Source organism: Dendrobates tinctorius, unplaced genomic scaffold (assembly GCF_039654945.1).
Source record: "Dendrobates tinctorius isolate UK_male_01 unplaced genomic scaffold, ASM3965494v1 ptg000644l, whole genome shotgun sequence".
In the NCBI taxonomy this organism is placed as follows: Eukaryota; Metazoa; Chordata; class Amphibia; order Anura; family Dendrobatidae; genus Dendrobates; species Dendrobates tinctorius.
The window spans coordinates 43,083-65,394 of NW_027362296.1; the positions used below are offsets into that span (position 1 = coordinate 43,083).

Below are 22,312 nucleotides of genomic sequence, written 5' to 3' on the forward strand. Positions count from 1 at the left end.
GCCTGACTTTAATCCAGATTGTAGGAATTCCAATACGGAAGGAATAGAAAACACCAGAGGGGATCGACCATGGTCCTTGCACCATAAGAAAAAGGTTTTCCAGATGCGCATATAATAATGATAAATGCGCATGGACACGGGCTTCCTAGCATTAATCATGGTGGAGATCACATCGGGAGAAAAACCAGCCTGTCCTAAAATCCAAGATTCAACGGCCACACCGTTAAAGACAGGGCCTCGGAGTTCTGGTGGTAAATCGGGCCCTGAGAGATTAGATCCATGCGATCTGGAAGTCGCCAGGGAATGACTGTGACCAGTTGTACTAGTTCTGCGTACCATGCCCGGCACGGCCAATCTGGCGCGACTAGGATTACTGGTACTCCTCCTGCTCTAATTTTCTTGATTACTCTCAGGAGCAAGGGAAGAGGAGGAAAGATGTACGGGAGCCGGAACTGGTGCCACTGCAGAACTAGGGCATCCACTCCGATGGCAGAGGGATCGCGTGATCGGGCAATGAACCGTGGAACCTTTTTGTTTAGTCTTGAGGCCATGAGATCCACATCTGGAGTCCCCCAACGATGGCTAATCTGCTGAAAGACTTCCGGATGAAGAGACCACTCTCCTGAGGCAAGGCCCTGGCGATTGAGGAAATCTGCCCCCCAATTCTCTACGCCCAGGATGTGGATCGCTGAGATGGGCGAATGGTTGGTCTCAGCCCAATGGAGGATGTGACTCACTTCGTGCATGGCCATTCTGCTCCGAGTACCCCCCTGACGGTTGATATACGCCACAGCCGTGGCATTGTCGGATTGGATCCTGATGGGGTGACCTGCGAGAAGATGGTGGAAACTCAGTAAGGCTAATTGCTCGCATCTCTAAGATGTTGATGGGGAGACGTGATTCCCGAGTCGACCAATGACCCTGTGCTGTGTGGTGACGAAAAATCGCACCCCAGCCCAGAAGACTGGCGTCGGTGGTCACCACTGACGATCGAACTGGGAGAAAGACTTCCCTTGACTCAGGGAGGATTTCAGTGTCCACCACTTGAGGGCTTGTCTGACCCGCAGGGACAGAAGGAACCGACGGTCCAGGGAGGTCGGGTTCTTGTCCCAAGATAACAGCAACGCATGTTGTAAGGGACAGAGATGGAACTGTGCGAATGGGACTGCTTCCATCGCTGCTACCTGCTCTCATGCTGAAACGATTCGAGTGAGAATCCGGTCGGGAAAGAGTCCGCGCTGCCTGTTGTAAGGCTTGGGTCTTTTCTGGAGGGAGAATGACCAACCCGCGGGAAGTGTCCAAGATCATTCTCAAAAAGGAAATCTGCTGAGCCGGTGTTGGGGAAGACTTTTTGAAGTTTATCTTGCAGCCCAGGCGAGAAAGTGTATTTACTGTTATATCCACGGATTCCTCGCAGGCTGGAAGGTACGGACACTTGATGAGCAGGTCGTCCAGATACGGCAGCACCACCACTCCCCGAGCGTGGAGAATGGCCATGACAGCCGCCATGACCTTGGTAAAGACCCTGGGGTCAGTGGCGAGTCCAAAGGGCAAGGCAACGAACTGGAAGTGTTCCTAGCGAATTGCAAAACACAGGAACTGCTGGTGGGACGGGCAGATCGGAATGTGAAGGTAAGCGTCTTTGATGTCGATGGTGCTAGGAACTCTCCTTTTTCCATGGAAGCGACCACTGATTGAAGAGATTCCATTCGGAATCGCCGTACCTTGACAAACTGATTAAGAGTTTGAGATCCAGTATAGGTCGCATCGTCCCTTCCTCCTTTGGAACCACAAAAAGGTTTGAATAAAAACGCCTGAACCATTCGTCTTGAGGGACCGGAATGATAACTCTGTCTCTTTGCAGCACCTGAACGGCCCGAAGGAAGGCTGTTGTCTTTTTCTTGGGGGGTGAGGACCGGAAAAAAACGTATTGGGGGGGGAAATCTATCTTGTATCCGGAGGACACCAGCTCCCTGACCCACTTGTCTTGGACGACTGCAAGCTAGGTGTGACTGAAGGAAAGCAGGCGACCGCCTACTTTGTCGGTGTCCGACGGATACCGCAACAAGTCATTGTGTAGAAGATCTATGGGATCTGGTTCCCCTAGATCCAGATGCCCTTGGCCTGGGCTTCCAAGAGCGGTTAGTTCTTTAAGAGACCTGGGAGACTGTCTCCGCGCAGGGACCGGACTTGATCCGGAAGAGAAGGTAGTGGAGGACCAACCGGAATTGTTGCGAAAAGGTTGAAAACACGTCAGCTGTTGGCTCCGAAACGGCCGAAAAACCTTTTGTTTGGGAAGGAATTTACTTTTTCCCCCGGTAGTATCAGAAATGAGCTGGTCCAGTTTCTCTCTAAATAGGCGACCAGTTTGATAGGGCAGCGAAGACAACGATCTTTTAGATGTGGCATCCGCCCGCCAGTCGCGGAGCCATAGGGCTCTTCTAATGGAGATTGCATTAGCGGCAGTTTGAGCAGCGCAATTTGCGGCATCTAAAGAAGCGTCCACTACAAAGCCCCTGCGAGAAATTATGTGCCTGGCGACACTGTTTGCCTCCGGAAGATTGCTACACTGGAAAGCAGTAATTAAGACTTCTGCCCAAGCGGCCATTGCCTTAGCGACCCAAGTCGCCGCGAAAGATGGAAAAAGCTCCGCTCCTGAAGCTTCAAAAACTGAGCGAGCAAGGTAGTCAATTTGACGATCTGAGGGGTTTCTGACAGAAGAGCCCTCAGAAACGGATAGGAGCGTTTTAGAAGCAAGACTCGATACAGGAGGGTCCACCGAAGGGGACTGTAACCAATCCTTCATTAGTTCTGGAGCAAAAGGGTATATAGCCTCAGTAGACTTTTGCCCCGTGACCCGCTTATGTGGCAGATCCCTATGTTTCTGGACAATGTCCTTAAACTCCTGATGGCTGGTAAATAACCTGCGCACATGTTTGGTCATCTTAAATGAGATAGCGTGTTCTGGAGCGGGAATTTTTTCCTCATCCAACTCCAGAATCCTGTTGACTGATTCTATAAGAGAATCAAGCAACTCTTGGTCAGTTGGAGGATTCTGAGGGGCTGACATATCAGATTCAAATTCAGAGTCGTGCTCGCTGTGAACATTAGGAGAGGGAGAGCGAGAGACAGAACTTGCCGATGCTGAGGTGCGAGCGTGACTAGGGGACGCGTCATGGGTACGCTTTCTAGAGACCTGACCATCCCTTGAATGAGTATGGCCCCTGCTGGTGGACTGTTCCCTGCCGTCGCCAGAGCCCTTCTCGGGTGGTAAAGACGCGTTCTGACTTAGAGGATTCCCGGAGGGAGTCTATAACTTTGGTCAGAGACTCCACAGACCGTGACAGGGACGCAGCCCACTCAGGGGGGCTAAACGCAGGGGGCACCGCTGCAGCAGCGGCGGATGGCGTTTGAGCGCAGGCCGGGTCGCAATCCGTGCATAACGGATTAGTCTGGGCACTGGGTAAGGCAGTCTTGCAAGTGGTACACACGGTAAAAAATGCAGTGTGCTTCTTAGTAGCCCAATTAGCTTCCTTAGATTGAGACATAGCGCCCCTGAAAGGGTTAAAGGCAGATCCTGGGCTGCAGGGAATGTGCAGAGAAGGGGTTAAGCTTTGTTCTGAGGGCAGATGCAGCTTACTCACGGTCCTGTGCTGTGTCCCCGGGAGGAATAGCGGTGGCCCTGTAGTGTCACCAGGTGTCCGTCAGAGTGCGCGCCTCATGGCCGTCCCAAAGCAGGCTGAGGTAAAATATATGGCCCCCGACACTAGCATTGCTCCTCTCGTAGAGAGAGAGAGGCGCCAAGGACGTAGGCGGTGGCGCTAACGGAGGGCGGCGCTATGCAAATTCCGGCCAGGGACTGAATTCTTCGCCTAGCTGTGGTAAGCGCCGGGAGCGGGCTCGCGACGGGGCACCCGTGTACCGCCGCTGATACAAAGTCAGCAGTTCTCCAGGGGACCGGTACCCGACCCCATACCTCCAATCCAGTGCTGAGGCAGGCCGCGCTGTTCGGGGCCTTCCAGCTGCAGGTCTCTCATCCTCCTGGGCGATGCAGCAGAGCTGGAGGAGTTCTTAAAGGGGTATTGCTCAATCGATCCACCCTATGGGCAGGGGGATGGAGAGCTATGGGGCTAATTCAGGGCATCCGAAAGCGCTGCTCACTTCTCCATGTGCTCGCCCTCGTATCCGTGTGGGGTTCCTGGGACCGTAAAGGAACCATCGCCAGAAGAATCAGCCCCAGTCGTCGCAGGAAATTGTACGGGGAGGTATACTCCGCGTGCTTGCCTGTTGGTTCGGGGGAGAGAGGGCCGTAGAAAGGAACCATTGCCCCTTCAGTCCTTTAATTAAAAAATACAAATTTACAGAAATTCAAAAATAAAATAAAAACGGTGGGGTCTGAAGCCAGACCCAAGTGCCTCCTACAGACACTAAGCAAGAACTGGAGAAATCTCAGCCAGCGAGAGGGTGTATACTGCAGGGGAGCAGGGTTGTGGAGTCGGTAAGCCAAACCTGCGACTCCGACTCCTCAATTTCCCTTACACCGACTCCAACTCCGACTCCACGACTCCGACTCCCACACATATTGCTTATATTTAAGTGAAAAATTTATTGTAGTACAATGTGAACCTCAGACATTTAATCATTTTTAGGATCCAATAATCAAGATATTTAGATAGAACAGAATATATATTGGTGTACTACCCGGTTTTCATTCTTTTTGGTACAGATACGATATGGATAGACAGATATGGATAAATGGATAGATAGAGCAGATTTCTAATCTGCTTTTGCTATTGAGTAACATTATCTATGAGCTCAAAAACCTTTCAGGTGATGCAGTTTTTTAAAAAGATGATCAACTTTTGCAGCTGAAAAACGTATCCTCAAAAAACACAGGAAAAACGCTGTGTGTGAATGTAGCCTTAGATCAGGAATATAACAGCCATTTATAGGACATTTCATAACTTTCCCAAACTCCAATGAAAAAATATTCAGCACATCCTGCATTGAATTACTGTACCCAATTTATTATATATTTTAGGAGTCGAAGTCGGTCCATTTTATACCGACTCCGACTCCACCAAAATGAGCACCGACTCCGACTCCACGACTCCGACTCCACAGCCCTGCAGGGGAGGAGTTAACTTTTTTCTGTGTTTACCTAGTGTCCTCCTAGTGGTAAGCAGCATAACACCCACTGTCTGTGTCCCCCAATGAGGCGTAGGAGAAACGTTGCTTTCTCTGGAATAACACATTGTATCACAGATCTCAAGGTACCAGTTTTTCAACTTCCTATGACCTACATGCCCATTTACAAGGCTTAGGAGGGTTCATCCTACTGACAGATTCCCTTTAGCATTATTATGCACTGAATGGTACATTTTTTTTTTTTTTAAACGTTATTAAAGTTTGTACAGCCATTTGTAAATGTCACAGACACTAAAAAAAAAATTGAGCATATGATGCCAAAATAGCTGTACACATCTAAACTGCATGTTGGAGTATCTCCCTGGTGGCAGGTATCAGGGAAATAAAGTCTTGGCCATGATGGAATTCAACTTGCCCGATTCTATTTGCAGAAGCGTTTTGTAAATCAGTTACTCCCCTCTCCCTAATGAGAACGCATGCATGCTTGGCATATTCATGGGGCGGTCATGAGAAGTTGCTGCTGGCTATGCCTGCATTCAGTAGACTGCCATCTGCGCTGTATGGCTATCTCTGGATCCACAACACAAAGTAAAGATCAAATCAAATAAAATGATTTATTACCACTGCTTAGCAGAAAACCAGTAACATTTATTCACATGATGACCTATATTGCAACAATTTACAAACGTACAGATTCTCTTTCCAAACAGGAGAGGAATAGTGTTTTATCTAATCTCCGCAGGATGACAGTATGTAGCAAGAGCCTATATTCAAAGGAGAACCACCAATATCTGCCCGGAAAACCAATATGTAGCTTAGAAATGAGGGCCACCTGACTGATACTGCTGGTGGTCATATTTATGGAATTCAACAGATACGCTGAATTTGTGTAACATACAAGAAAAAGGGGAAAAAACCCTGCGTTCAATGGGAAGAATACAAGAGAATCCCATAAACACAAGCGGCATGACCGGTATACAGATTAAATGACATAATAAAGAGTAATAGTAACTTTTCCACATCACACAAAAGAAAATCGTATTGTTGGTAACAGATGCATTAATATATGTAACAGGGTGTCCATAATAAGGGCTACATTACACATTGTCTGGGTGTAATTCTGGATAAGGAAGGGAGAAACTTGTGAGGCCATGGTACAGCAAAAGTGGTTACAAATTATAGAAAGCAGTTGAAAGTTGCAGGAAGAGCAGTGTTTCTTCTTAGGCTGGGATCACACAAGCGAGAAACTTGGCCGAGTCTCACATGTTAATACCCGGCACTGCCGCCGGCACTCGGATCGGAGCGTACGGCCGCATAGCAATACATGGAGCCGCATGCTCCGCTCCTGAGTGCTGCCGGCAGTGTCGGGTATTAACATGCGAGACTCAGATGAGTTTCTCGCATGTGTGATCCCGGCCTTACTGGGGTTGTTACAATGGGCTACATTCACAGAAAACAGCATCAGTATTCCTCAAGGTAGAGAGTTGGAACTTGCAAAGTTGTAGAGGAAAATTAACAGAATAATAATAAATGGAGGGATTCAGATATCGTTACATGAGGGAATTACCTATAATTCTGTTAAGGCCTCACATTTCCTAATTCTTCCTATTCATGTATGTAAGGTAGTTTACGTGTAATAACATACTTACCCATCACCATCTACCCTGATTTCCAGCACCACTCCAGCTCTCTGCTGGCCCAAGCGACCTGAAACCAGACTAGACAGAGCACGCAAGGGATAATGTGTGGACCAGAAGCCGCCTTCTCTGTGTAAGTCTACGCAGCTTCATCCTGAGTCTCAGACTTAGGGTTCGCTCCCACTTGCAATTAAATCGGATTGCATTCATACCAATTTAATCCTATACTTGTGTTCTCAGTGGCATTCTTTTTTCCTGTGCTGAATGCCATCAGACAGGAAAAAGAAAAAAAAAACAAAAAGCAAGCTGCAACTGCATGCCAAATTTGGATTGCACGCACCCATATAAGTTTACAGGTGCGTGCGAAACATAGCACTGTACTCTGATATCTCCCGAGTGCAGTGCGATTCCCACTGGCAGCAGAGGAGATGAAGAAATTAATTTCTGTGTCTCCTCCCCAGCTGTGCTCCGATTCCACCATGCTAGAGGATCGGAGCACAGAGCACTGATACTCGTCTCACGCTCACAGCAGATCAGGAGCCGAGGGTCATACGCATATCACAACCGATGCTCACACCGGATGTTATACGCTAGTGTGACTCCGACCTTCCACTGGAAAAGCTCGAAACACTAGACGAGTGAGCCGGCAAAGCAGCAGAGAGGTCACGAGGAACCGTAGCGGAGCTGGAAATCGAGGAAGACTACATCAGACAGGAAGGCTTAGGGAGTACATTTTTACCAAGACAACTTCTTTAATAAAATTGGCTCTAAACTGGAGGATCACTAAGTGTTGGCATGTTTTCTAAGTGGTTGAGATGATGGGTGATATTTACTTGGAAGCTTAAGGAGAATTTTCACCTTTCATAAGGATTGGTACATTTTTCTTTATCTGTAATTTGACTTCTGTGCTGAATAATTATACCTTTATAGTGGTTGGAGCTATAGTATGATATAGAGGCTGTGGCCGGTGATCCAGTCTGATGGTTAGTCCAACGGCAGAGCCACTGAGTTCAGCTATTGGCTGCAGCTGTGATGTCACGATATCGCTACAGACAGTGAACACAGACCAGAGTAACGACAGAGGCAGCGCTGGATCTGGGAGGGTGAATAAAGCGTGTTTAGTGTTTTAAACATGTGCAAGCCTTTGGGTGAGGAAAGAGTGTATTCTCGGGCAAAATCTTCAAGCTGACCATACACATTATATTAACGCCTTCCAAACATCGTCCAACCATCTACAGTGTATGTGGTCTCCCAACATCAGAAGTTAGGGAAGCAAAAATTCAGCATGCCTGATTGGTTATGGCTCATTTTCGAATAAGAAAACCAGAGATATCGGACAGAGGCTTACCTCCTTGTGTTAGAGCACACTGTATATGCTTGGGGTCAGAAGGGATAGCTGTCAAGCTCACAAGCCTCTACAGCACACAAATGGGTGCATATATGTTTTCAATCTTTACAATAAGCAAAACATTACACCATTGCGTGATCAAGTTGTGCTGCCCTGTGTACTGTACACATAGAACCAGTACCCAAGGGCCACCAGTTGCCCACCACTGTATGAGGTGCTTATTAGTTCCTTATCACAGGAGTGGTCATGAGCCAAATCAATATACTTAGGGAGATGAAACAATCCATGTACTACCAGTGTGGTGTAGGTACCATGTGAAGAGCTACGTTCTATAATTGTAAGTCATTTGTCTTGGGAGCTTGAATGTGGTCAAGCAATGGACAGAGGGGTTTGCCACCATTTCAGCTGAGGCACAGAAGACTCTGTGCATTACTGGAGAGGAGAACTCTTCAATGGGATCATAATTCTGGACTCCATCTCCTGTATAAGAGGGACTGAAACAAAAAAAATGACTAGTGTTACATTTTATTGTGACACAAAGTTTAAAGAAAAAAAAAAATATAAGAATGACATTTATGAGTATAAACTTAATACAAGACCTGCTTGTAAACCACTCTAAATAAAAAATTATATATAGGCCAGATGAAGTACAAGATGCAAAAGGGCCGTTTGCTTTGCTGCACCTCCTGCCCCGAGTGAGTTTATATGGTACATTCTTGAAGAATAAAGATATAGCAGATGGACAAGTACCATGCCTCCTTCTTGATAGAGACAGAATCGATCTGTTTGTGGTCGCTCACCTGTATAGTAGACACACTCATCCCAGCCATCTTTCTGCCAGGCTGAATTCCTGATGTCATCTCTGGTCTGGAGATCGGTGTAAGCTGGAATGACATGACAGTGATAATTACCAATACCATAATGTAGTACCCGATTTTGCATTAATTACTGTAACTAACTAGTTTACTGCCTGTAAGACATGCGATTTCATGGATTCTGATAGAACATGTATCATTTTCATTCCATCAGATGGCAGCTGTCCATGGGAGCCAGACCCCAACTCATTTTGAGAACAAAGATGTCACTGTGGCTTAGAGAGCTCAGCTTTCTATTATCATCAAATAAACATAGCTTCTAATGACGATTTCTGACCATTGCTAAAGAGATTTATTAGCTTTACCAACTGATACGGCCAACTTGTTCTGATGATCACAGTTTCAAGCTCAGAGACCTCCCACTAATGGTGCATTCGATCAGGTCCAAGTAACACGTCAGACAATAATGCAGGTCATACACATTATGGAAATTCAATATGGAAATTCAATATATAACTCCATGCACATACAAACAAATTGATGGCCAACCACATCTGAGTAAGCATGTGTTCTGAACGGAGAGAGAAGAAAGTTGCTACCAGACACCTCTCGTGAAGATTTATCACTCAGAGAAACAAAATGATTAGACGTTAAAGTTCTATACTTTCTGCTGACATCAGTGTGGGAGGAAAGGTGTCAGCAGGTCTCCATACACATCGATGATCAGCTGCTTTGTACAACATTAAGAGGGTCTGTCAGCATATAAAGACGATTCAAACCCAGCATAGGTGCTTGGTGCACCCTTGTCGAGGCCAAGCAATTCAGAGTGCACCTTCCCACCTATTTGATTTCTCTGTGCCCACACCACTCCTCCTGCTCTTTCTTCACTGACAGCACAATCTACAGCCAGCAGAGGGCAGAAATAGATGGACACCAAGTAGGTGGGAAGGTGCACTGAAATGCTTACCCATACCAAGGGTGCATCAAGTGCCTGTGCTTCATATCAAAGTCATTTTGCACAGATACTTCATTTTAAGGGTCACTTTATAAAGTTATCACCCACCCACAGAATAGGTCATAACTTGCTGACCACCAAGGATCTCATCACTGGGACTTCCATCCATCCTGAGAACAGCTCTGTAAGTGGCTCTCATCAGACGAATGGTAGACTGGTCTAATAGTCTATGGGACTAAAGATAGCGGAATACTATGCTTTGCTTTTTTCCAGGAGTTTGAATACTGCTTAATTCAGATGGGGCTCTGCTTATCCCAGTTCTTGAATAGGTGGGGTCTCAGTGATCAGTAAGTTATCACCTCTCCCAGATGGGGTTCTGTAGAGCCCAGTTCTTGAATTGGTGGGGTCTCCGTGATCAGCAAGTTATTACCTATCCCATGGATAGGCTAGAAGTAGATACAACTTGTAGGAGGCCAGTTTAAGTTACAAAGGTATAAACAAATACAACATAGAGTTAAATAAGAAATGTAGAAAATTTGCTTGAACCATATAAAAAAAAGAAGGGACCATGTCCATATGGGGAACTCCCAATTAGATTGAGACAATAAAAGAGAAAAACGAAGCCTATGTACTCCTCAGTGCGCTTGGGTTAGAGCGCCACCTACCTCACATGTGACAGTTCAAATATAGTGTTTTACAACATTGATTGTTACCCTGTGTGATTTGAACACGCTGCATGTTATTACTATTATATCTATTTATATAATTGCCTTGTAATGTTTTCATTTCCTGTCCTGTCCAGATGTCACCGTATCCCAGAATTCCAAGCGGAGGAAGTTCACCGACCGGCATATTGGGACACCCAAGTGATGGGTGTCTCAATATGGAAATTGCTGCTGGTACCAACCTATTGCGTGGTACCACCAGTGGAATACCGTCGCACCACACTCACGCAGCCTCTTTCGCGGTACCACCAGCAGAACACAGTCGCACTGCGCGCAGGTGCAGAGAATCATTCGGCTGATCCCAGCGGCAGATGCGCGACGTCTTTCACATTAAAGGGGTTTTCCCATGAACAAAAGTTCATTTTAAAAATTGTCTGTGTCTGACCGTGTATGGAGCATGCCACATCTCCTGGGCAGGGGAGGAAGCAAAAGACAATACTGACATTACAGCAGGAGATTGCAGAGGATACATTTTGTGAGGTAAAATATTTCACTGACTGTTTTTAAACAATATTTTACCTCACAAAATGTATCCTCTGCGATCTCCTGCTGTAATGTCAGTATTGTCTTTTGCTTCCTTCCCTGTCCAGGAGCTGTGGTATGTTCTGTACACGGTCAGACACAGGGGTGAGAGAGACACTGTATTTTTCGGATTATAAGACGCACCCCAAATTTTGAGGAGAAAAACAGGATTTTTTTTTATTTTAAATAAAATGGTGGTGCTTCTTATAATCCATGTGAGAAGGCAGGAGTGGGGTGATGCTGCAGGCTGGGAGGAGGGGGTGTCCGATGGCGCTGCGGGGGTGCCAGGCACTGCCGACATTTTTTGAAAGGCCAGAGCCCCCGCGCAGTTCCATGGTATCCTGTGCGGTGGACTCTGGGAAAATGGCCGCAGGGGGGAGGCGTATGCGCAGAGAGAGATCCCGGCATCAAGATCTCGGGAGATGAGATTTCAGAGCCGAGCACCCCAGTAGCACCGGCATTCCCCAGCATGCAGCAATGGTATCGGTAAGGTATATACGCATTATAAGATGCACCCCCATTCCCCCCCAAATTTGAGGGGAAAAAAGTGCATCTTATAATCCGTAGAATACCGTAAGTCAGTAGTACTCTCACGTTCATGTATGTAACTTAGAACATAGTCACTGGGCTGGATTAGGTAAAATACTGGATATTTTGGTACCAATAAAAAAAAATATATACACAATTTTACCCCATAAATGATGGACCATGTACAGCTGTCCAATCTGGGAGAAAAATCCAGCTACCGCCTCACCACTGTCTTGCCGATACCGAATCGCACGAGCCCTGAGACACAGAAACAAACAGCAATATCAACTGATATATCTGTTATCATATTTAAAGCATGTTGCCAAAAAATGAAAGCACAGAAGCCTCTCTTTCACTCAATGTAATAAAGGCCAAAACAACAAAAGCTGGATGTAATGCCATTTTTCAAACTTTTTTCGTGTATTTATTGTTTTTAGGCTTGCATTACCAAATGCTATTAAACTACAAGAAAATTAAGCTGTAAAGCATTATGCTCACCTTTAACATTTATGATTTGTACAGACGATATGCCATAAAGGTATAGCATATGCAGGGGTCCCACCAATGAGAACGGAATCCATCTTAAAAACCAGGCCCTGACACGTGCTGCTGTCAGTGGAGAGGTAGTCACAGCTCCTACTTATTTGTATGGACATTCCGACCACCTCTCTACTGACAGCGGCAAATGTGAGGGCTCCCGTTCTTGAGATCGATGCTGGACCCATTGGTGTACTCACATCAACTATACATTTATGGTATACGCAAAGGACATGCCATAAATATACGGGATGGGAATATCTCTAACTTTAAAAGTTAATTTGTTTTTATTGTAAATAGTTTTTAAAAAGAATCTGTCATTAGTTTAAGGCCATCTAATATGAGATTAGCATAATTTAGAGACAAAGACCCTGATTCCAGAAATGTGTCACTTGCTAGTCTGCTTGCTGTAGTTTTGGTAAAAGTGTTTTATCAGCAGATAATCACTGGAGGACTAGTAAACCTTCTGCCATATTGCCCTCCATAGTCATAAACTCTGTATAACCCCACATCCACCACTGATTGGCACCTTTCTGCCTATGCACATTGTACACAAAAAGGTGCCAATCAGTGATATGGGCAAGGTAAATTCTACAAAGCTCAGCATTCAGAGAACTGGTAAATCTGCAGCAGATAAAACCGATTTTATCAAAACTGCAACATGCAGCAAGTGAGACATCGCTTTAATCAGGGTCTATGTGCTTACATCATGCTGCTCTCATTGCAGCAAACAGGTATTGGATTCCCTTTAAGTGAACTATTTTACCAAGTCTTGAATAGGAATTATTAGTCTAATGTGTTGTGTCCTTACCAGTGGTTCCCCCATTCAATCATGGTTCCGGGCTGGAAAAGAAAAAAAGCATGTCCCATGTAGCAAAATGGAAAGTTTTAGGAGGGCAGCACTAATAATAATATAGTCTACAAAGAGTGGAGATAGTAAACATGAAATGCAGCAGCAGGTATACATGGCATCACATGCTTAATCACAATAGGATTATAGGGGACAATCACTGTATACCAAAATCAGAGAGAGCCTCACACAGCACAGATAGCTCTATTGTGCATTGCTATAATCTACAGAATCCAGACAAAGACATTTCACAGGCAAATTCACTGCTCAGAAAATGAAGGGAACACTAAAATACCACATTCTAGATATCACTAAATTAAATATTCCAGTTGCAAATCTTTATTTATTGCATAGTGAAATGCGTTGAGAACAATAGAACGTAAAAATGATCATTGTAAATCAAAATTAATATCCCATTGAGGTCTGGATTTGGAGTGATACTCAAAATCAAAATGGAAACAAACTACAGGCTGATTCAGAATCAGTGCAAATGCCTTAAGACAAGGAAATGATGCTCAGTAATGTGTGTGGCCTCCACATGCCTTTTTGACCTGCCTACAACGTCTGGACATGCGCTTGATGAGTCGACGGATGTTATCCTGAGGAATCTTCTCCCAGACCTGGATTAAAGAATCCGACAACTCCTGAACAGTCTGTGGTGCATCATGGCGTTGGTGGATGGAACGAGACATGACCCAGATGTGCTCGACTGGATTCAGGTCTGGGGAATGAGTAGGTCAGTCCATAGCATCAATGCCTTCCTCATGCAGTAACTGCTGACACACTTCAGCCACATAAGGCCTAGCATGGTCATGCATCAGAAGGAACCCAGTGTCCTCTGCACCTGCATATGGTTTCACAATGGGTCTGAGGATCTCATCCCGGTACCTAATGGCAGTCAGGGTACCTCTGGTGAGCACATGAAGGGCTGTGCAGCCCCCCCAAAGAAATGCCTCCCCAAACCACTACTGACTCACTGCCAAACTGGTCATTTTGGAAGCTGTTGCAGGCAGCAGAACGTTCTCCACGGCGTCTCCAGACTTTGTCACGTCTGTCAAATGTGCTCAATGTGAACATGCTCTCATCTGTGAAGAGCAGAGGCCGCCAATGTCGAATATTGATGTTCTCTGGCAAATGCCAATCGCCCTGTATGGTATTGGGCTGTAAGCACAACACCCGCTTGTGGATGTCTGGCCCTCATGTAGTCTGTTTCTGAGAGGTTGTGCAGACACATGAATGTTAGTGGCCTGCTGGAGGTCATTTTGCAGGGCTCTAGCACTGTTCCTCCTTGCATAACGGAGGAGGTAGCAGTCCTGATGCTGAGTTGTTGCCCTTCTACGGCCCCCTCCACGTCTCCTGGTGTATCTGCTCCATGCTCTGGACACTGTTGACAAACAGCTACCCTTCTTGCCACAACACCCATTGATGTGCCATCCTCGATGAGCTGCACTACCTTAGCAACTTCTGCGGGTTGTACTTTAGACACTGCCTCATGCTAATGTACTTCAAGGGGTGAGAGCAATTACAAAATGCAAGTGATCAGAACAACAGCCAAAAAGGATAACAACAGAGAAATGGTCTGTGGTCACCCCCTGCAGAACTACTTCTTTATAGGGGTTGTCTTGCTAATTGCCTGTCATTTCTACCTGCTGTCTGTTCCATTTGCACAACATCAGGAGAAATTGATTCACAATTGGCTTTGCTTCATCACTGAACAGGTTAATTTCACAGAGGTGTGATTGAGTTGGCGTTACATTGTGTTTAAGTGTTCCCTTCTTTTTTGAGCAGTGTAGTTTTAACGTGCACATACAGCATACCTGTGAAATGCACAAATATCACACAAAGCCTTAATAAACGCTTTACGTATAGTGTATGTGAAGCTAAAGTACATACAGCACACTGGGTATAAGCTGCATATGATATACCAGATGATAAAACAACAGGATAAAAAGTAGAATGAGGAGGAGCCAGAGTAGGGTGGACAATGATGTAAAACAAGAGGATGAGAGGATGCACTGTGCTTTGTTTGAACAGTCATGTTGTGCTGATTGACTCCCTTTGTGTGTTCATGGCTCGTGGCCAGCCTTGGCACTATATGACTATAGCTACAATATACGGTAATAGCAAGGTATTGAAACATGTAAGCAGTATTTTCAATACCAGTAGCAATAGATCACAGAAGCTAGAATTTGATCAAAAGTATACATCAAAAAGTGTAAAGACACCCCTACAAAGGGGACCATTCAGGGGGGCACATGTTGATAGTTAATATATATAATATATAAAGCCAATCAATATGCCCAGAATTATATTAACAGAAATAGAAGATATTAGTGTTCATGGTTTGTAATTCGTAAGTAGAAATTCTGTATTTGTGCTTCAGAAATCATCAGAATTGGCTTCATGTAGGAAAACGCTCCTAACTATACTTTCTGAAAAAGCTGAAACTCTTGAATACTAATAGGATATACTGCGCGAGCATGTAATTATCAAAAAGATAGCTACAGATAGAAAAAACTAATGCGATGCATGTAATATAACACTGTTAGTATTGTCCTCCATGCCACCACTATACAATTCAGTAACAAGGAACACATATGACATATACAATTGTGCGGAATCAATACTCACCCTAAGTTGGTAAGATCTCAGCTCATAAATATTGGGCCCTTGTCTAGGGACAGGCTCGTTCCAGAAGCTGAATTCAAGTAGCAGCTGATTTTTACGAGACAGCAACATATTTCCCCGTTCTTTGCGAAACTCTGTGAATTCCTATCCACAAATAAAAATAAAATATAAAAAACATGGATTTTTGTGAGTACTCACCGTAAAATCCTTTTCTCCGAGACGCTCATTGGGGGACACAGAGACTGTGGGTGTGTGCTTCTGCCGTCTGGAGGCTGACACTAAGTATACAAAAAAAGAGTTAGCTCCTAGTCCGCCGCATACACCCTCGCCCCCAGACCGGGCGTAACTCAGTTTAGTGCATAAGCAGTAGGAGAACGCGCCTTAAACTCAGGCAAGAAATTATATGTCTGAAAAAGGGGCCACCCTAAACCCTACACAAGGATTTGTATAACTCAAAATAAGTAAATGCCAACTGGCTAATAGGGTGGGTGCTGTGTCCCCCAATGAGCGTCTCGGAGAAAAGGATTTTACGGTGAGTACTCACAAAAATCCATGTTTCTCCTTCGTCTCATTGGGGGACACAGAGACTGTGGGACGTTCTAAAGCAGTCCTCTGGGCGGGATCTTAGCTCACCCAATCCATGCTAATTTGCGCCCCTGATTAGAGGTGCGCAACTGCTGCCTGGAGAATCTTTCTTCCCAGGCTTGCATCCGAGGATGCCTGGGTATGTACGTTATAATGTTTGACAAACGTATGCAAACTGGACCAGGTAGCTGCTTTGCACACCTGCTCCGCTGAAGCCTGGTGTCGCAGTGCCCATGAGGCACCCACTGCTCGAGCCGAGTGTGCCTTGATCCCTGCCGGAACCGGCGTGCCACTGATTTCATAAGATTCTTGGATCGTCAGGCGAACCCATCTGGCCAAAGTCGCTTTGGACGCAGCGAGCCCCTTCCACCGCCCTTCTGGAATCACGAATAGAGAGTCTGTCTGGCGGAATGGTGCTGTCCTTGTCACATACCTCCTAAGGGCTCTTACCAGATCCAGGGTGTGCAATGCCTTTTCTACCCTGTGCACTGGTGCCGGGCAAAACGAGGGCAAGACAATGTCTTCGTTGATATGGAACGCAGACACAACCTTCGGCAAGAAGGGAGGAGCTGGCCTTAAAACTACCTTATCTTTATAAAAGGTTAGGAACGGCGGTTTACAAGATAAGGCCGCCAATTCCGAAACCCGCCTAATAGACGTTATAGCAACCAGAAAAACGACCTTTCTGGACAGGTAAGGTAAGGAGACTTCTTGCAATGGTTCGAAAGGAGCCTCCTGAAGGGCTCTGAGCACCAAGTTCAGGTCCCATGATTCCGTCGGCGCCTTATAGGGGGGTACTAAATGTGCGACCCCCTGCATAAACGTCCTAACCTGCCAGACGGAAGCGACCTTTCGTTGGAAAAGCACAGACAGGGCCGAGATTTGCGTTCTGAGCGAACTCGGAGCCAATCCTGCGTCCAGCCCTGCCTGCAGAAAAGCCAGTACGTTGGGGATCGAAAAAACCAGAGGAGCCACTCCGCGATCCCTACACCAACGGAAAAAAACTTCCCAAGTCCGGTGATATACTTTCGCCGAGGAAGGCTTCCGGGCACTCACCATCGTGGCCGCCACATCGCGCCTGAATCCTGCCTGTGTTAACAGCCAAGATTCAATGGCCACACCGTCAAACACAGGGCCCCTAAGTTCGGATGGCAGATCGGCCCCTGGGACAGTAGGTCCGGCCGATCTGGGAGACGCCAAGGTACGTCCACCACTAGTTGAACCAGATCTGCATACCAGGCCCGCCGGGGCCAGTCTGGGGCCACCAGAATTGCTGGAACCTTCTCTCTCCTTATTTTTCTGATGACTCTTGGAAGCAGAGGCAGCGAGGAAAACAAGTACGGGAGACGAAACTGGCTCCACGGAAACACCAGAGCGTCTGCTGCGATTGCCTGCGGGTCGAGGGATCGAGCGACAAACCTTTGTACTTTGGCGTTCTCTCTGGATGCCATAAGGTCCACGTCTGGTGTCCCCCACCGTTGGCAGATCTGTTGAAAGACCTCGGGATGCAGGGACCATTCCCCTGCCGTGACCCCCTGTCGGCTGAGAAAATCTGCTGCCCAGTTTTCGACTCCCGGAATGTGCACCGCTGAAATTACCACGTGGTTCTTCTCTGCCCAATGCAGTACCAGCCAAACCTCGCGCATGGCTGCCTGGCTGCGCGTGCCCCCTTGATGGTTGACATATGCTACTGCTGTAGCATTGTCCGACTGAATGCGCACCGGCCGGTGTCTCAGCAACCGCTGAAAATGTTGCAGGGCCAATCGTATTGCCCGTATCTCCAGAATGTTGATCGGGAGATTTATCTCCCGAATGGACCACCGCCCCTGGGCTGTGTGACTCTGGAAAACTGCTCCCCAACCATGCAGGCTTGCATCGGTCGTCACCACCAACCACTGTTCCGGGGGAAAAGGTTTCCCCTGGACCAGAGGCGAGTCGCGAGTCCACCATCGGAGTGATCGCCGGACCGGCGGAAGCAACTTGCACTGATGATTGAGAGACAGCAGCCCCGGTCCCATGCTGACAAGAGCGCATGCTGAAGCGGACGGAGATGGAACTGGGCAAACGGGATTGCCTCCATCGCCGCCACCATTCTGCCCAACACACTCATGCCGTACCTGATGGATCTGGTGCCCGGCTGTAGAAGGTTCCGTACCCCCTGCTTGATCCTTCGCGCCTTGTCCTGAGGGAGGATCACCAGCCCCCGGGAGGTGTCGAAAACCATGCCTAGGAATACGATTCTCTGGGCTGGAACCAAGGACGACTTGTTTCGATTGATCAACCAGCCTAGACGGGCCAGGGTATCCAGAGTGATACTGACATTCCTCTGGCACGCCTGAAACGACGGACCCTTTACCAAAAGGTCGTCCAGGTACGGTAGTACCATTATGCCCCATGCATGCAGGATGGCCATAACCACCGCCATTATCTTTGTAAAGACTCTGGGGGCAGTGGCCAAACCGAAGGGCAGAGCCACAAATTGGAAATGTCGCCCTCCGATCGCAAAATGCAGGAACCTCTGGTGTGGAGGAAATATCGGAATGTGTAGATATGCATCCTGCACATCGATCGAGGCCAGGAATTCCCCTGGATACATGGCTGCAATGACCGAGCGGAGGGACTCCATCCGGAACCGCCTGACCCTGATGAATTTGTTCAGGATCTTTAGATCCAGTACCGGCCTCACAGTCCCGTCTTTTTTGGGGACCGAAAACAGGTTGGAGTAAAAACCCTGCGTCTCTTCGCCTTGCGGCACTGGGACAATGACCCCTTTGCGCTGAAGCGTCATTATGGCCTGTAACAAATCTTCCGCCTGCGATTCTGTCCCGGAAAGTCGGGAACGGAAGCATCGCTGTGGCGGGAGTCCGACAAACTCTATCTTGTACCCGGACGATATCAATTCCGCCACCCAAGCGTCGCGTGCCACTGCGACCCAAACGTGGCTGAACCCTAGTAGGCGTCCGCCCACTCTGTCGTCCGTAGGTACGAAGCGCCTCGAGTCATTTTGCCGGAGGCTTTTGGGATCTGGCCCCCCTTGCTCTGGGCAAACGGCCTCGGCCTCTACCCAGCGGATTGGCCCTGTAAGAGGTTTGCCTTTCCCTACTCTGGCCATTGTTTGCGGAGGAGGATGCCCTGGCCGAAGTCCCCCCCCAGGGGCTACGAAAAGGCCGAAAACGCCTCTGCGTTTGCCTGAATGCCGGGCAACTCCTCTGCTGCGGGAGGAAACTACTTCTCCCCCCTGTGGCTTCTGAGATAAGCTTATCAAGCTTCTCACCGAACAACCGATTGCCCTGAAAAGGCAATGAGGTTAAGGATTTTTTAGAGATAGAATCCGCTTTCCACAACCTCAGCCATAATGCTCGCCTAATGGCGATCGCATTTGCTGCCACAGCCGAACACTCGGCCGCGTCCAGTGAGGCGCTGATGAGATAATCACTCGCTCCTGATATCTGATTTGCAACTTCCAAGACCTCCGCGGGCAGATCCCTGTCTTGGAGGGCCTTATGCAGAGCGTCCGCCCATGAAACCATGGCCTTAGCCACCCAAGTTGCCGCAAAGGAGGGGGCCAGAGCCGACCCTGCTGCCTCATACACTGAGCGGGCAAGCCCCTCTATGAGGCGATCAGTTGGGTCCTTGATGGAAGAAACACTGGGTATCGACAATAGCGACCTTGATGCTAAACGTGATACCGGTGGGTCCACTACTGGCGACTCCACCCATCCTTTATGGAGCTCAGGAGGAAACGGATACTTTGCTTGCAGCGCTTTTTGCATTGCAAAACGCTTATCCGGGTGTTCTCTATGTTTTTGGACTGGATCCTCGAACTCCGGATGCGTGGCAAACCTTCTATGTGGTCGCCTGGTTTTCTTGAAGGAGACCTTGTGACCTGAGGCCGTGGACACATCGTCCTCGATCTCTAATGTCTGGTTGACTGCCTCAATGAGGCTGTCCACCGAGTCTTGGTACCCCAGGCTTTCTAGATTCCAGGCCTCCTCCTCCTCGCCCTCATCCTGATCGCTCCCCGAGCTCAGCGACGGGGAACGAGATGCCCTAATACCCGCCGCCGAAGCCCCGGAGGGCCCGGCCGACGGGGAACGAGCTCTTTTGCCATGAGCTTGTCTGGAACTGGAGCGGCCTCTAACGGTCGGAGGGTCCTGAGACGTGGACGAGCTTTCTTCCGCTGGCAGACCACCATCCTTGTCCCTACCCGGGCCTCGAAGGGATTCAATTGCCCTTGTAAGGGACAACATAGAATGTGATAAAGATACCGCCCATTCCGGGGGGTCCTGACCCCTGGGCTCTGAAACAGTGGGGGGCTCCTGGGCGCGCTCCGACTCGCAGGCTTCACAAAATTTACCCGCCTGCGCCTTTGGCAGCCTGACCCCACAGGAAACGCAAACAGCGTATAGGAAAGAGTGAGCTTTCCCTTTGCCAGACATATTGCCCAAGCTTGAAGGTAGGGTAGAAGGAGGAGGAGGGTAACCCCTTCCCTGAGTACCAGTGCGGCTCTCGAAACGGGGTTGCACTCACCCACAGGTAACGTTCCACTCCTGTTGAACGACCGCAGAAATGCGAGGGGGGAGGGGGGGTCGGGAGTTTCCGCTCCGGTACTGTGTGCGCCCGCCGCTCTCCACCCCCTGGGCTGAGCCGTACCGGAAGTCAGTGGGCGGGTCTTCCGGCTACCACCGGAAGTCGGCGGGCGGAGCCTCGCACGATACCCACGGACTTCCTCATGCAGCGGGGGCCGCGGCCGCCGGCGGGGCTTCCGGCCGCACTCCGGTAGACGGGGCGTGCGGCGTTACTCGCCGGGCGCAGCACCGGGTACCTGCAGTGCCAGGAGAGAGGCGGACCTCCCCATTTATCAAAGGTGAGCAGGGCCTTCCACTCACCCATAGGTACGCCGTGGGGGCTCTCTTGGGGTGCTCTCAACTCCATCCCCGGGCAGGGAGGGGGAGGCTTCTGGTATCGGGACGAAACATCGATCCCTCGGCTCACCTGCGCCTCCAACTCAACCCCTGGTCTCACTACCCAGGGGAGGAAGGGGCCTCAATGAATCGCGTTGCAGGAGAGGAACAACGTGGAGGGTCGCTCACACGTGCTCGCCCGTTGAGGTTATGGGGAAACCAAATCCTCTTATCAGGATGCGTTGCCGCCTCTTTACAAAAGAAAAAAGAAAAATGGTTGTCTGGGGAAAAGTCCCAGATGCGTCCCTCGGTGCGGGAGAGAAACACGTGGAGGGTTACTCACACGTGGTCGCCCGTTGATGATTTGGGGAGATCGGACCCTCTCTATAGGATCCGTCGCCCCTGTCTTATCTTCATAGAAAAGAAGGAAAAAAAAAAAAAAAAAATCTAGTCTGGAGCTCCAGACTGCGTGTGCCTCCATCAGACACTAAGCAAAAAACTGAGTTACGCCCGGTCTGGGGGCGAGGGTGTATGCGGCGGAGGAGGAGCTAACTCTTTTTTTGTATACTTAGTGTCAGCCTCCAGACGGCAGAAGCACACACCCACAGTCTCTGTGTCCCCCAATGAGACGAAGGAGAAAGAACTTACATGGATATCTATTAAATTACCACAAACATTCAGATCCTGATTCAGCAAAGCTTCTATGCCCAAAAAATGACATAAAAGCTATGAAAAGCCGAGAGTTGCACCAAAATTTGGCGACTTTTGAATTTTCATGCGAGTTTCTCCCAGCTCCACCAAAATGGGTGGTTTGGGGGCACGACTCCACAGCTCATCTAATCCATGACAAACTGTGGCGTTCCCTAAGCCAGAAATCTGACTCCAGTCCTTGACTGTAGTAAGATTTCTGGAGTAGCATATAGAGGGGCACACCATTCATCCAAAGCTCCAGATTCATGAAAGAGGCACGCACCGCTTCATGAATTTGGAGCATCTGACTCCACCACACCCCCCTCATCAAAGCTGGTGAGAAAATCGCAGGTCTTCCTATATCGCGACCACAGCGACGCTAGCAATCTGCAACAATTGCAGAAATATCGCCTCAGCATCTGTTCACATCTGTGTGGTTG

General features: G+C 48.1%; 1 protein-coding gene across 1 annotated transcript in view; it reads right to left on the reverse strand.

Annotated features, from left to right (window-relative positions):
• Positions 1-5,748: 5,748 nt before the first annotated feature.
• Positions 5,749-22,312, reverse strand: part of LOC141079259 (protein NipSnap homolog 2-like) — a 65,276-nt gene continuing 48,712 nt past the window's right edge. The window contains exons 6-10 of the mRNA XM_073565303.1: positions 15,697-15,837; positions 13,027-13,058; positions 11,842-11,936; positions 8,934-9,017; positions 5,749-8,627 (exon numbers count right to left, since the gene is read on the reverse strand). Of these exons, the coding sequence (XP_073421404.1) occupies positions 8,563-8,627; positions 8,934-9,017; positions 11,842-11,936; positions 13,027-13,058; positions 15,697-15,837 (417 nt within the window). The 3' untranslated portion in view covers positions 5,749-8,562. The remainder of the gene's footprint in view (positions 8,628-8,933; positions 9,018-11,841; positions 11,937-13,026; positions 13,059-15,696; positions 15,838-22,312) is intronic.